Raw genomic sequence first — 13,026 nt, 5'->3', positions numbered from 1 at the left:
CTTTGTCAAGCCTGACCTTAAAAATATCTAAGGAAGGAGATTCCACCACCTCCCTAGGTAACGCATTCCAGTGTTTCACCACCCTCCTAGTGAAAAAGTTTTTCCTAATATCTAACCTAAACCTCCCCCGCTGCAACTTGAGACCATTACTCCTTGTTCTGTCATCAGCTACCACTGAGAACAGTCTAGATTCATCCTCTTTGGAACCCCCTTTCAGGTAGTTGAAAGCAGCTATCAAATCCTCCCTCATTCTTCTCTTCCGCAGACTAAACAATCCCAGTTCCCTCAGCCTCTCCTCATAAGTCATGTGTTCCAGTCCCCAATCATTTTTGTTGCCTTCCGCTGGATGCTTTCTAATTTTTTCACATCCTTCTTGTAGTGTGGGGCCCAAAACTGGACACAGTACTCCAGATGAGGCCTCACCAATGTCGAATAGAGGGAAACGATCACGTCCCTCGATCTGCTGGCAGTGCCCCTACGTATACATCCCAAAATGCCATTGGCCTTCTTGGCAACAATGGCACACTGTTGACTCATATCCAGCTTCTCGTCCCCTGTAACCCTAAGTCCTTTTCTGCAGACCTCAGCATTGCTCGTATGAAGAATGCAATCATACAGTTACTGTATTTAGGGCCTTTTAATCGTCTAGGATCCAGGCATGGAGGGGCTCTGTGTGAATTTCTTGCATCCACATATGAAAGAAGGGTCAGCTGTCTGAGTAGCACCCTGCCTCCCCTTCCTCCAAACCTCAAGGAGACCTACCTATGGGTTCTGGGGTCCATACATAGAAAGAAAAAGGACTACAGGGTACACATCATCTCCACCCCCATCCCCTCAAGCCCACTGGAACATACACTCAGGAGTTAATATGGGTAGGAGTTGTATTATCTTTTGATTGGAGTCAACTCTGCACTATGGAACTCCTCCTTAAAGGTGGGCTCCAGGGGCGGCTACCAGTTAGGCTGCTCATCTGTATTGCAGTTGCACTACCCCGGATCTTGAGGGGACAGGGCAGTGTGGCTACAATGGAGATAGCTAATGCAGAGAAGGACCTGTGCAGGGATGGCCCTGTGCCTCCAGCACACGATTCTTGGGGGGTGTGCAGGATTTGGGGATTGGAATCCCTACCTCTGCCATGGGGGGCAAATCCACAGTCAAATTTAGATAAAACTTCGTCAGAGGAAATTAGTGGAGTTTAGTTCCTCCTAAGGTCCCTCTCAGTGTGTTTATTTGCAGGAGGGCACAAATTAGCCCATCGTTATTAGGTAAATTAAAAAATATGACTAGGTCATACTGCAGGTGAAATACAATCATACCTTGTTTTACTGCAGTAACTGGAACCAAAGCTGTGCTTTTGTGCAGAGTATGCAGTGATTAAAGGAGTTCTCAGAAAGTGGCCTTTACATTAATACTTGCAATTCATAGCGCGATTAAAAATGCATATGCTATACTGTAGCTCCAGAAATAAAACCAAATACAGTCCAGAAATCAGCGAAAGCAGAAATGGATGTGCAGTGTTTTGAAGTTCCTAGTGTATATTGAATTTACTCTCTGTTAGGCAGAGCAGTCATCACCACTACATTTTAATTCATTTCTTGAAGAGCTTTGTTAAAGTTTTCTAAAGTATCTTTGAAAGATTTCAGTAAGTAAGATCCCAGTTCATTGCCAGTCTCTTGAATGGCTGCGTCATAGCCTCCGAAGAGTGGTGTTGAAGCCTTGATGTCCTCCCGGTTTGCATGAAGTAAAATATTATTAAGTTCCTCTGATACACTCTCATATTTTTGGTGATCAAATTTTGAAAGATTAGCATCATCAATTGGGTAGGTGACATTGTTAGGATAGCAGTCCCTAGGAACTGGGAACTCAATGTATTTCAGCATCGGCAAGTCACTAAAAACATTAAAGAGGCATTTAAGTGCTCGGGATGACAGGGGATTTCCAAGGAACTTGAATTCTTGTAGCTTCCGGCAGGGGATCAAACCCAAAATCAACATATTTACATGAATGTCTTGAATGTTACATTCCTCAAGGATGAGCATCTTCAGAGTATAAGAGCAGTGGCTGAGAAGTTTAAAGAAGGTTGATGGGTAAAGGTCAGTCACATTGTGCCCACTGAGGTCCAGTACTTCCAGGTGGTTAGAATGGAGGCTATTGGCTAAATAGGCCATGTCAGCATGGTTCAAGGCGCAGTTAGAAACATCCAGTAGCTTCAGAGGGGTTTTCAGTGGGCTGCAGATTTAAATAAAAGGAAAAATATTTACAGCACAAAGTGGTACTAGAAAATTATAAGATTTTTTTAAAAAACTGTGTGAACATTGAAATAGCTGTTCATCATTAATGTAGCCTGTCTGCTCTAATCTTTAATAATTTTGTAATCTAGTTCGATTAACTGAAAGGTATATAACATACATCAAAAATAATGTTTTAAATGGATGCACTAAACTGATTATATTAATGGTTTCTTTGGTTTACACCAGGGATAAATCTGATCCATTGCATTTATGCTACATGTACATTTCATATTCCACTATATGTTGGTCTTACATTTCTAATACTTTGTCACAGTAATAGCTAATAATTTGGGCCACTGACAGTGCAGATGGAAATGCAGAAAAGGAAGGGGATGCTGCATCTGACTTGGGCCCTGCAATTGAACAGGAACGCAGTGGCAGTGCTTCTGACTCCAGCCTTGATTGTCTGCTGAACATACAAGCTTGCCCAAAAGGATGTTGTTCAGCACCCAAGAGCTTCTGGATCAAGAGAGCCAAGGAACTCTGCAAGTGACCCACATCAGGGAGGAGAGCGAGCCATGCTCTGGGTTCATCAAAATACATCTCAGGTACCTCAGTAACACCAAAGAGGTGGCTGTAATAAGACCTGAGGACATGGTGGGTGTTCTCAAGAGGTAAGTCCAATGTAAGAGCCTTCAAAGGGGTTACCAGCCTTTGGGGAAAGGATACCACTTGAATCTGAGCCCAGAGTAGAAGTGGGCAACAAACTCCACCCGAAAGCACTGACCTGGGTACTGTGAGGATTGTCCTTTTCTGTGGGTCTGTATAGCACCTAGCACAATGAAGCTTCTAGGAGAGGCCACATTGCATGTTGAACAGTAACCAGCTCTGGCTATGGGACTTCTAATAATGTGCCTGTCACTGTGAAGAGACAGCTTGGAAGTATTTGGTTCTTCTTTTGTATAAATGTCTGTGTGTGCACCTACTGCTAGCATTTGTCAGGTCAGGTATGCAAGGCTTGCTACTAATACCACATAACCTAGAACAACCTGATATGGGTCAGCAGCTCTCTGACTAAATTGGGAATGCTGCCACTCTCTGAGTGATGGGGGGTGTGCCTAGCACCCACTGGAATGAAAAACAATGTGCACAAAGGAATAACTACATCTGGCACTGCTACCTTGCGGCTAGTTCTTGGTTGAACAAAGGCTAGAGGAGAAAACCCGGAATCTAATCTGCTGTGTAAAAAATGTCAAGCAGTTGGCACTGCAACTCAGCTTTGCCCTCTGACATCTCCTGCAGCTGTGCTCACTTCCAAACATCTTGGTCTCCAAGCCTTTGGTCCCAGTCAGTACCACAGAGAGAGGGGCTTTGGTCTTAAGGCAAGCTTCTGCCCCCATATTTTTTTTCTGCCAACGTATATGCACTGAAGGTTCGAGTATGGTGGTCGCCCTCTTCAAACTTGCTTGTTGGAATTTGAGGATAATGTGTACTGGTATGTTAAGTGAACTAGAGGAGGTCAATGACTTAGAAAGACCACCATCATTGACAGAGAGCTGGACATGCTTGACATCAATGAAGAATTTGAACGCAGGGTGGGGTTTGCAGTCAAAAACTCATTAACGCCCAGAGCTGAATGTCCTGTTGAAACATCAGAACCTTTCCTATCACCAAGGCTCTCTACCACAGGTGGCTTTTCCGGCATCATCAGTACATATCCCCCAACACTTTCCTCCACCTCTGAAGAGAAGGACCTATTCTATCAGTAACTCAGCAGGAGCATCAGTAAGCTACCATCAGGTGAGCAACTATTTGCTGGAAGACTTCAGTATAACAGCTGCCCTGGATCACGAGATGTGACTGCTATGCATTGGTCACAGCGGAGTGGGAAAAACAAATGACAATGGGATTACTGGAGCTCTGCACCCACTGAGGACTGTGCATTACCAACACCTACTTCCAAAGTGGTCACTGCTGAAAGGTCTTGTGGAGTCACCTGTCACAGAGTTTGGGGTGCAATCCAGAGCAGTGAGGGGTTGTATCACCAATTGCCCTACAATCCTGGGTGCCTTACAGTGCTTTGCTATTGTAGCTCCAAACCTGGGACACTCACAACCAGTTTACAAGCCTGCAGGTCATACCCTCAGTGTCCGTGCTAGACAGCCCTAGTTCAGCAACTCTGACCCCAGCAGCCTGTCTATAGCCCCACAGCCCCACTCTAACTTCCACCAGCCTTGGTTACTGTTTGCAGGGTAACCCCAACACCATAGGTGGTGACTCCATGGGCTGGAGCACCCATGGAAAAAAATTAGCGGGTGCTTAGCACGCACTGGCAGACAAGCTCTCCTCCCTCCTCCCTGACTTCCGCCTGCCTGCAGCCCCTGCTGATCAACCCTTCCCCATCCCTCCCGGCGCCTCCTATGTGCTGTGGAACAGCTGTTCAGCAGCGTACAGAAGGCGCTGGGAGGGAGCGGGAGGAGTGGGGACAGGATGCGCTCGGAGGAAGGGGCAGAATGGGGTGGGGAAGGGGTGGGGCAGGAGCGGGGACAGGAATAGGCAGGGTTGGGCCTTGGGGGAAGCGTGGAGTGGGGACAGGGTCTGGGGCTGAGTGGGGGTTGAGCAACCCCGGGGAAAATAGAAGCCAGTGCCTGTGCTCAACACACTCCCAGTCCCAAATTTTCCCCAAACTGTGCGCTTTGCAATGTCCAGTCCTCTCCTGGACAGTTCAGAGAAATAATAAGTTTCGTTTGTTCTTCTAAAGACACAAAAGCACATCACTGCTTATTAACTTAACTGCAGTAAATACACCCTTCCCGTTAAACACAGCACTGAGTTGGTTTATAGTAAAAATAAAACAAATGTATTAACAATAGGACATAGATTAAATGATGCCAAGTAAAATGAATAAAGTTAGAACGGGTTACAAGCAAATACAAGTGAAAACACACATCTAAAAGTCTAAAACTTAATCTAGCAAGGCACAGGCTTTGTTCAAGATAATTTCTCACCTATATTCCAGAGACTTCAACCTCACCGTGGTTGAAGGACCCATCTGTCTCAGTTTGCAAGAGCTCTGTTCCCTTGTATCTGTCTAATGATGGATGGCAAAGATGGCTTCTGTCTTCCAAAGCTCAATGACCTTGTTTCAAGAGGCAGGATGACCTCTTGCTGATTTTGCCATCCCCCTGTATGTGACTACATCCCCCAGGTAGGGGAATACAGATAGGGAACACATCTTGAAGAACCCCCAGTTATGGGTATATACCCTCTCCTCCTTCAAGTGCTGGTCCCTGTGGTGTATTCCACATGTGGGTGACTGGTAAGCAGTAGTCAAATTGGAGCAGGCATGAAGATGCAGTTGGTATGTTGGGTATGAGGATGCAGTCTGTAATACTGCTGTCCCAACTGTTGCATCTGCAGAAGAGGTCTGGACTAATGCTTCATGAAAGTATGGCTGGAACTGCAGGTTGTTGCCTTACAAATGTCCAGTATAGGTACTTCCTGAAGAGATGCTATTGAAGTTGCCTGTGCTCTAGTGGAGTGAGCCCTCAACCTGTCATGGGGGAGGAAAACATGCCAACTGATGAAGAGTGATACATCCAGAGATCCACTTGAAGAGTCTCTGAGCAGACAACACTAGTCCCCATGAACACTGCTGTAGAGACAAATAGTTTAGGCCTTTTCTTAATTGGTTTTGTTCTAGAGCCCATCAGATGTCGAGGGAATGAAGTCTTCTCATGCTTCCAATGAGGAGAGAGAGGTTTTGGGAAGAATACTGGTAAGTGAATAGATTGATTTATGTGACACTCGGAAATTACCTTAGGGATGAATTTTGGTTGAAGGTGAAATGTGATATACAGTGAATTGGCCAGGAGTGCTCTCAGCTCACTCACCCTCCTGGCTAATATAATGGTGATGAGGAAGGCGCCCTTCGTGCAGAGGCAATCACATCGAGCAAGTGGCCAGCAGTTCAAAGGGTGGCCTGGTAAGTATTGCATGTATGGGATTGAGGTCCCATTGCAGTGTTGGTTTCATTACTGACGGGAAGGTCCTATTGAGACCCGTCAGGAAGCTGTTTGTTATCGGGTGAGTAAAAATTGGCTAGCCCTGTACCAGAGAATGGAAGGCACTGATTGCTGCTAGGTGGACCCATAGCGAGCTAATGAAAAGTCTCAATGTCTTGAGGGTGGGGAGGTACAGAAGTCTAAAATAGCAGGAATACCTGCTGATTTGGGGGATAACTGACTCTGTTGCACCCAGGTAGAGAAATACTCCCATTAGCTAGATAGCATTTGCTGGTGGAGACTTTTCTGCTATGATTAAGGTTAGTTCAAACAGTCTCTGAATGTGAATGCTCTAGAGCTGACCTGACACCCATCCAAATACCAGGCCATGAGGCGCAGAGTCTGAGTTGGGATGTCTGATCTGGGAAGATTCAGATACTGATGGGAGGATGGGCTGATATTCATAAGAGGTCCAGAAACCTGAACTATCTGGGCCAATTGGGTGCAATGAGACTGATTTGAGCTTTGTTGGGATGAATCTTTTACAGTGGATTGGAGGACCGGCCGTACCTCAGGTGGCCTGTCCAGGATTGCAGAAGGGCATCAGCTTTGGAGTCCCAACTTATTGCTGTTCTGGAGCAGTACAGATGGAACTTCTTGTTTGTCTGGGAGGCAAACAGCTCCCAGGATGGCTTTCTCCACTGAGTGAACATTTCATTCAGGACTGAATTGTGTCAGGGCCAGGGCATGAGTGGTCTGGCTTACAGGAGTGAGCATCAAGCACGGGCTGAGCAGCCAGGAGCCAATTACTAGGACTCAGGTCAGGTTGGAATGCCAGGAGATCAGAATCGAAGGAAACTGTAGGGCAGGGATGAAGAATCAGTCACCAGGAATCAGGCCAAGTCAGGATGCCAGAAGGTCTGGATCGGGTGACAGAATCAAAAGGCAGGAACCAGAAGGCATTTACCAAGAGTCAGGCCGAGTCAGGATACCAGGAGGTCGGGAGCAGAAGACAAAAAGGTAAACACCAAGCAAGCTGTCTGTGGCAGGGTGGAGCTCAGTTGTACAGACAACTTCCTGTTTGCTCTTCTGGCCTAAATAGGGGCTTGAGGAGATTTAAAGCTCCCCCAATCAGAGTGGAGGGGTGGTGCTTGTGCTGCTGTCTGTGAGCTGCCAGGTGGAAGATTTGAGTGTGATCATAGGCGCTGGCTTCTGATTTTCCCCAGAGTTGCTCAACTCCTGCTCCGCCTCAGGCCCTGCCCCCACATGCCCCCTTCCCCCAAGCTCCCACCCCTGCCCTGTCTCTTCCCACCCATGCTTCACCCCAGCCCCACCCCCACTCCACCCCTTCCCCCAAGGCCCCACCCCACCCTGCCCCGCCTCTTCCTGCTGCCTCCCCGGAGCGCGCCCCATCCCCGCTCCTCCCCCTCCCTTCCAACACCTCCTGCATGCCACTGAACAGCTCTTATGCAGTGTGCAGGAGGTGCTGGGAGGGAGAGGGAGGAGTTGATCAGTGGGGGCCCCAGGTAGGCAGGAGTGGGGAGGAGGGAAGGAGCTTGGCTGCCGGTGGGTGCTTAGCACCCACCGGCAGCCCTGGAGCACTCATGGAGTCGGCACCTATGAGTGTGGTGACCCCTAGAACCCTAATGAACCCCAGGGGTGTTCTCTGGTGCTATGGGTCCAGGATTCTAGGATTGATTTTCTTAGAAGGCTTGTATTTGGGCAGGAGCATGAAAGTTTTCTGCTAGTTCCCACATACACTCCTCAGGGCCATAGCCTTCCCAGTTAATCAGGTGTAAAAGTTTACCCCACTGGCATTCGGAATCCACGATCTCATATGTGACATATTCCTCAAGGCCTTGTGCATGAAGTGGTTGGGTCCTGTGGGGAGCTGAATTTTTGGTATATGGGTTTAGGATCGATATATGGAATTCTGCGTGGATTTTGAGAGATTGGGGTAAGTGTAGTTCAACAGTGACCAGGTTAACTTGGCAACAGATTCGATAACAGCAAGGAACTTACACATGGATCTGTTCATGCTGAGGTGCTCTGTCAAGGGCCACACTTTTTGTCCCACTGAACATGGGTTCCTAGTTGCCAATATTGGTTTGCATGTTGCGTGTAGTTGGCTTTCACTTTTTCCAGGTTTCCCCTTATTTCTTTCTGGATTTGATGAATTCTCTGCACTAAGTCCAAGGTGGGTGGGTTAGAAGAGGCTCATAGGTAGCTGTGGTTCCCATAGCTGGTAAAGAAAGGGGCTTTTACCTATGGAGGCGCGATCTGTGTTATTGTATGCAAACTCTATGTCTCTATGTAGGGTAATAGCAAGGACCAATCATCTTGGTGGTGATTAATGTAGCAATCTAAACTCTGACTGACCCTTTCTGTCTGTCCACTGGACTGAGGCTGGTAGGTAGAAGCGCAGCTGGACCCGCAGGAGACGCAAGGCCTTGTGCCAGAATCAAGCTGTAAATTGTGACCCTTTATTGGAAGTGACTTGATTCAGTAGGCCATGGAGATGGACCACATGGCTAGTCCATAGCTGGGCTGTCCCTTCAGCAGGGGGTCGACCAGTACAGGACATGAAGTGGGCCATTTTGGTTGTCTGCCACCATCAAGATTATTGTAAACCTGTTAAGACTCTGGGAGCTCCACAAGAAAATCCAATGCAATAGCAGCCTAGTGTCAGGACAGGGTGTCTAGAGGTTGAAGTAGACTGCAGAGCATGTGATGTGGTGTTCTGGCTCTAGAACACATATTGCAGGACATGATGAAGGACTGTTTTATGGTGTGCATTCGCTGAGCTTTAAAGTAAGTCAAGTGTTCTTCCATTGGGGTGGGGGACTTGTGATATAGCTTTAAGGCTGACACTCTTGCCTGAGCCGGGGGAATGTAAATGCAGTTATGCACAAACATGATCCCATACCGGATATCGTGTGGTTCCCTGTCGATGGCAGCTGGTTTGTCAGGCAGAATTTCTGCGGCAGAGAAAGGTCAGTACCAGACAATAGGCACAGTGGTCTGTGACAGGGTGGAGCCCAGTTGTATGAACGACTCCCTGTTTCCTTCTCTGGCTTAAATAAGGGCTGTGGCCCAGTGAGGAGCCTTGGACCTCTCCCAATCAAGAGTAGAGGGGCAGGGTTTATGCCCCAGTTGGGCTTCATGAATGCTGGTCCCAGCTGCTGTGAACGGCTGCATGATGGTCTGGGGTGTGATGACTTGCAGCACATCTGTGGTTCCAGGGTTCAAAACCCATGGGGCCTGACAGTACCGTCAAAGCCCAAAAAGTCTATAGTATGTATATGAAACACATCTTACCTATATGGGATGGAATTTCCCTCTGATATGATCCCTCAGTGTTATGCTGCTTCACTGCTTTTTTGGCAGCATAAAGGCCACAGTGAAACAAAAATGTTAATGAATGAGGACTACAAAGTGGTGCAGATTTTCTCAATTTTCAATTAAAAAAAAAGATAGTGGCCCATATTTTCAAAACTAGGAGCTTAAAGTTAGGCTCCTAAGTCCCTATTTAGATGCCTAAGGGTGGGGTTTTTCAGAAGTGCCTTAGGGTATGCAAACACTGCAACAACAAAAAATTTGGGGTCGGGAAGGAATTTTCCTCCAGGGCAGATTGGAAGAGGCCCTGGAGGTTTTTCGCCTTCCTCTGTAGCATGGGGCACGGTTCACTTGCTGGAGGATTCTCTGCTCCTTGAAGTCTTTAAACTACGATTTGAGGACTTCAATAGCACAGATATAGGAGTGAGGTTTTTTGCAGGAGTGATGGGTGAAATTCTGTGGCCTGCGTTGTGCAGGAGGTCAGACTAGATGATCATAATGGTCCCTTCTGATCTAAATATCTATGAATCTATGAAACCCACGGCAACAAGTCTCAGAGCCCATGTTAACTGACTCAGGTTTGCAGGGCTCACGCTAAAGGGCTAAACATAGCGCAGATGTTCTCGCTTAGGCTGGAGCCTGCGCTCTGAGACTCACTCTCCTTGCTGTGTTTCAGAGACTGAGCTCCAGCCTGAGTTGGAATGTCTACATGGCACAAGGGACTGGAGCGTAGATGGTCTGGCCTAGCGGTCACAGCTGGGCTGTGGGCCACACATTATCTCACTGACATTAGAATAGTTCAGCATGTCACTAAGTTATTTGCTCCACTGTAAAATTAGCTCTTTAAAGAGAACACAATAAACTGTTGTTTCAGGTCATTCAAAAATAACAGTGCTCTTTATTGACACCTTTTTCCCCTGACATTGAGAATTACTGGATTTTTCTGTGTATTCAGTGTGGCTAGTTGTGTTAACCCAAATTCCAGTTTAGATATAGCATTGGATCTCCCTGGCCTTAAGATACACAGACCCATTGAGAAGCATTAGATGGTATCAGACTACATCGTAGGGCTTGTCTCCACTTACCGGTGGATCAACGCTGCGGCGATCGATCCACCGGGGGGTCAATTTAACGGGTCTAGTGAAGACCCACTAAATCAACCGCCGATGGCTCTCCCGTCGACTCTGGTACTCCACCAGAACAAGAAGCATAAGGTAAGTTGATGGGAGAGTTTCTCCTGTCGACCCAGCGCAGTGTAGACATGGCAATAAGTCGACTAAAGTACGTCGACTCCAGCTACGTTATTCACATAGCTGGAGTTGCGTAACTTAGATCAACTTAACCCCATAGTGTAGAGCTGCCCTTAGTATCCCTCTCGCCACATAAAAGCACCATAGACATGGGATTGTAGGAAATTTACAGTCTGGTTTCTGCAGGTGAGTTAGTCATCATTAGCTTATTGTCTAATCAGTATTCCTGATGGCGTGCTGCAAACATCTCCATGGACTTCCCAATGAAAATATTTCCATTATTCACCCCGCCCCTTTTTGTTAGCCTTGGCAGCCTTTAATTCAGTGCCACTGCACTGACGAGTGGCTCATCACACTTTCAGTCACACTGTTGGGAACAACTTACCTGAGCAGTTTCCGTATTTTTCCTGTGAGGATAGAAAATGCCAGGCTCAGCTCAGTCAGCTGCGTCATTTGGCTCATCTTTTCTCCAATAGTCATAAAGATTGGTTCATCCTCGGCTGTAAACCGCTGCACATTGAATGCTCTGGCCGGCAGGGTAAGCGATGTCAGTAGAGGAAAGTGGATGTTATTAAACAGCACTTCCAAGTGCTCCATTTCCAAACGAATATTGTGAACCACTTCAAGTTTGCGCAGTGAAGAGGGATCTGTGAGCTTTATAATGTAGAAAAGCTTTCGTAAAGTGAGACTGTCAGCTCTGAATGCCACACAACGAATCTTTAGTGGACAGTGGCATCTCATCAGTAAGGCTTGGACCACAAGTTCATAGTTCCGCTCTGTAACAAACAGGTCAATGAGAACGTCAATAGCGATATCAAAGATACATGGATTGAAGTGCAGCCTTTGCATTTCAACAAGCAGCTCAAAAGAGAGCTTTGATAGTAGCTCTGTCCTGGCCCACCTTCCCAGAGTCTTCTTACACTTGCAGACCTGAACTTCAACATCTTTTATGCCTGTCAGGTCCACCACTTTCAGTCTCTTTGAGTATGGAGAAGAGCAATTCAACACGTAATCTCTCAGCCCAACTAGACAACTTTCCAAACAAACACAGCATGCTCTGCTGCTGATGTCTTCCTGGTAATCCACTGTTGTCCCTAACAGTTTTCCTAAATTAAAGTCTGCCAGGGGCCAGTTTTCCACCAGGTCATGAATCACTTCCCCCTGCTCCAGTAAATAACTGGCTTTAAAAAGAAGAGGAAAAAGGTTATGTGCAACACTGCTGAGACTTTTCCTGGCAAGCTGCGCATTCGATACCAAAGCCTCAGCACTAATGAACCGCAGCGACTTCATTGTTGCCTTTGATTTCTTTCCGGCATTGAGGGTGGCTTCTGTGTTTAACTAAGGTTCTGGTTGCTTATCATTCTTTATTTTTAGCTGCAGCTGCTGTCTGGTACTCAGTGAAATGTCTTTGGGAAGGTAAAGTGAGTAGTCACATGCTGAGCCCTGACTTCTATTTTGGTACTCGAGACAGTCTGCACAAGTCACATGTTTTGATTAATTAATTCAGGGACCAGTTTGTTTATTTAACCTTCATTTTTGTAATAAAGGTTAGTTTTTGATAAGTGCAGGCTAGCATCAAACAGGGCTGGCAGAGCTGTGAAAAGTACATGTACATAGGAATAGTTCTCTATCTGCTGTTAACCATCTTATTGTTTTCAGATTTTTTTTTAAATAAAAACACTTTCACTTTTTCTTGAAAGGTGATTAAACTAATTTAGATTTTAAGAAATATTAAATATTAGCTTGCAGTGTTTACCACTAACTGGAGTTTCCAAAGGTCTCCACTTTTTGGATTCCAAGCAATGTGGACCTGAAGCCCTTTAGACAGCAGGCCAAAGGTAGGACCATGTGCATTTGATACATGCACCTTAAGGCATCATGCCTCTGTTGATGAAGAGAGGTACATTGCTCCAGCTTCTTTGGTTCCTGACTAGAGCAGCTACTCCAAAATCAAGCAGGGATGCAGAATGTGGATCTGTGGGGGCAATCTTTTTAAGAACTCCAGTTACTGAGAAGTGTTTCTCCATGCAGAATATACATCCCCACTTCTGGGGTCCATTCCTGCAACGTATTGCATGCTCCTGCAAGACATCAAGTCTGCGGCTGTTCAGCATCTTGCAGGATTAGCTGGGCATACAGAACCTAAGGACTAGAGTAGACATACTCAATAGGTGGCCCGCGGGCCAAATGTGGCCCATGAAGGCA

The 13,026-nt window shown here is 46.6% G+C and overlaps 1 protein-coding gene across 1 annotated transcript; it reads right to left on the bottom strand.

The window, feature by feature from the left end:
- Window positions 1-1,583: 1,583 nt before the first annotated feature.
- Window positions 1,584-12,114, bottom strand: LRRC14B (leucine rich repeat containing 14B; the record flags this gene model as incomplete). Its single annotated transcript, XM_084621704.1, has 2 exons — window positions 11,207-12,114; window positions 1,584-2,229 (listed from the first exon to the last, which is right to left on the bottom strand). Exons 1-2 carry the CDS (start codon window positions 12,109-12,111, stop codon window positions 1,584-1,586), a joined length of 1,551 nt encoding a protein of 516 aa, XP_084477830.1. The 5' UTR covers window positions 12,112-12,114.
- Between the last annotated feature and the right edge of the window lie 912 nt (window positions 12,115-13,026).

Source organism: Lepidochelys olivacea (assembly GCF_965140295.1).
Source record: "Lepidochelys olivacea isolate rLepOli2 genome assembly, chromosome: 2".
Taxonomy (NCBI): domain Eukaryota; kingdom Metazoa; phylum Chordata; order Testudines; family Cheloniidae; genus Lepidochelys; species Lepidochelys olivacea.
This window is presented reverse-complemented; position numbering and strand designations above follow the sequence as displayed.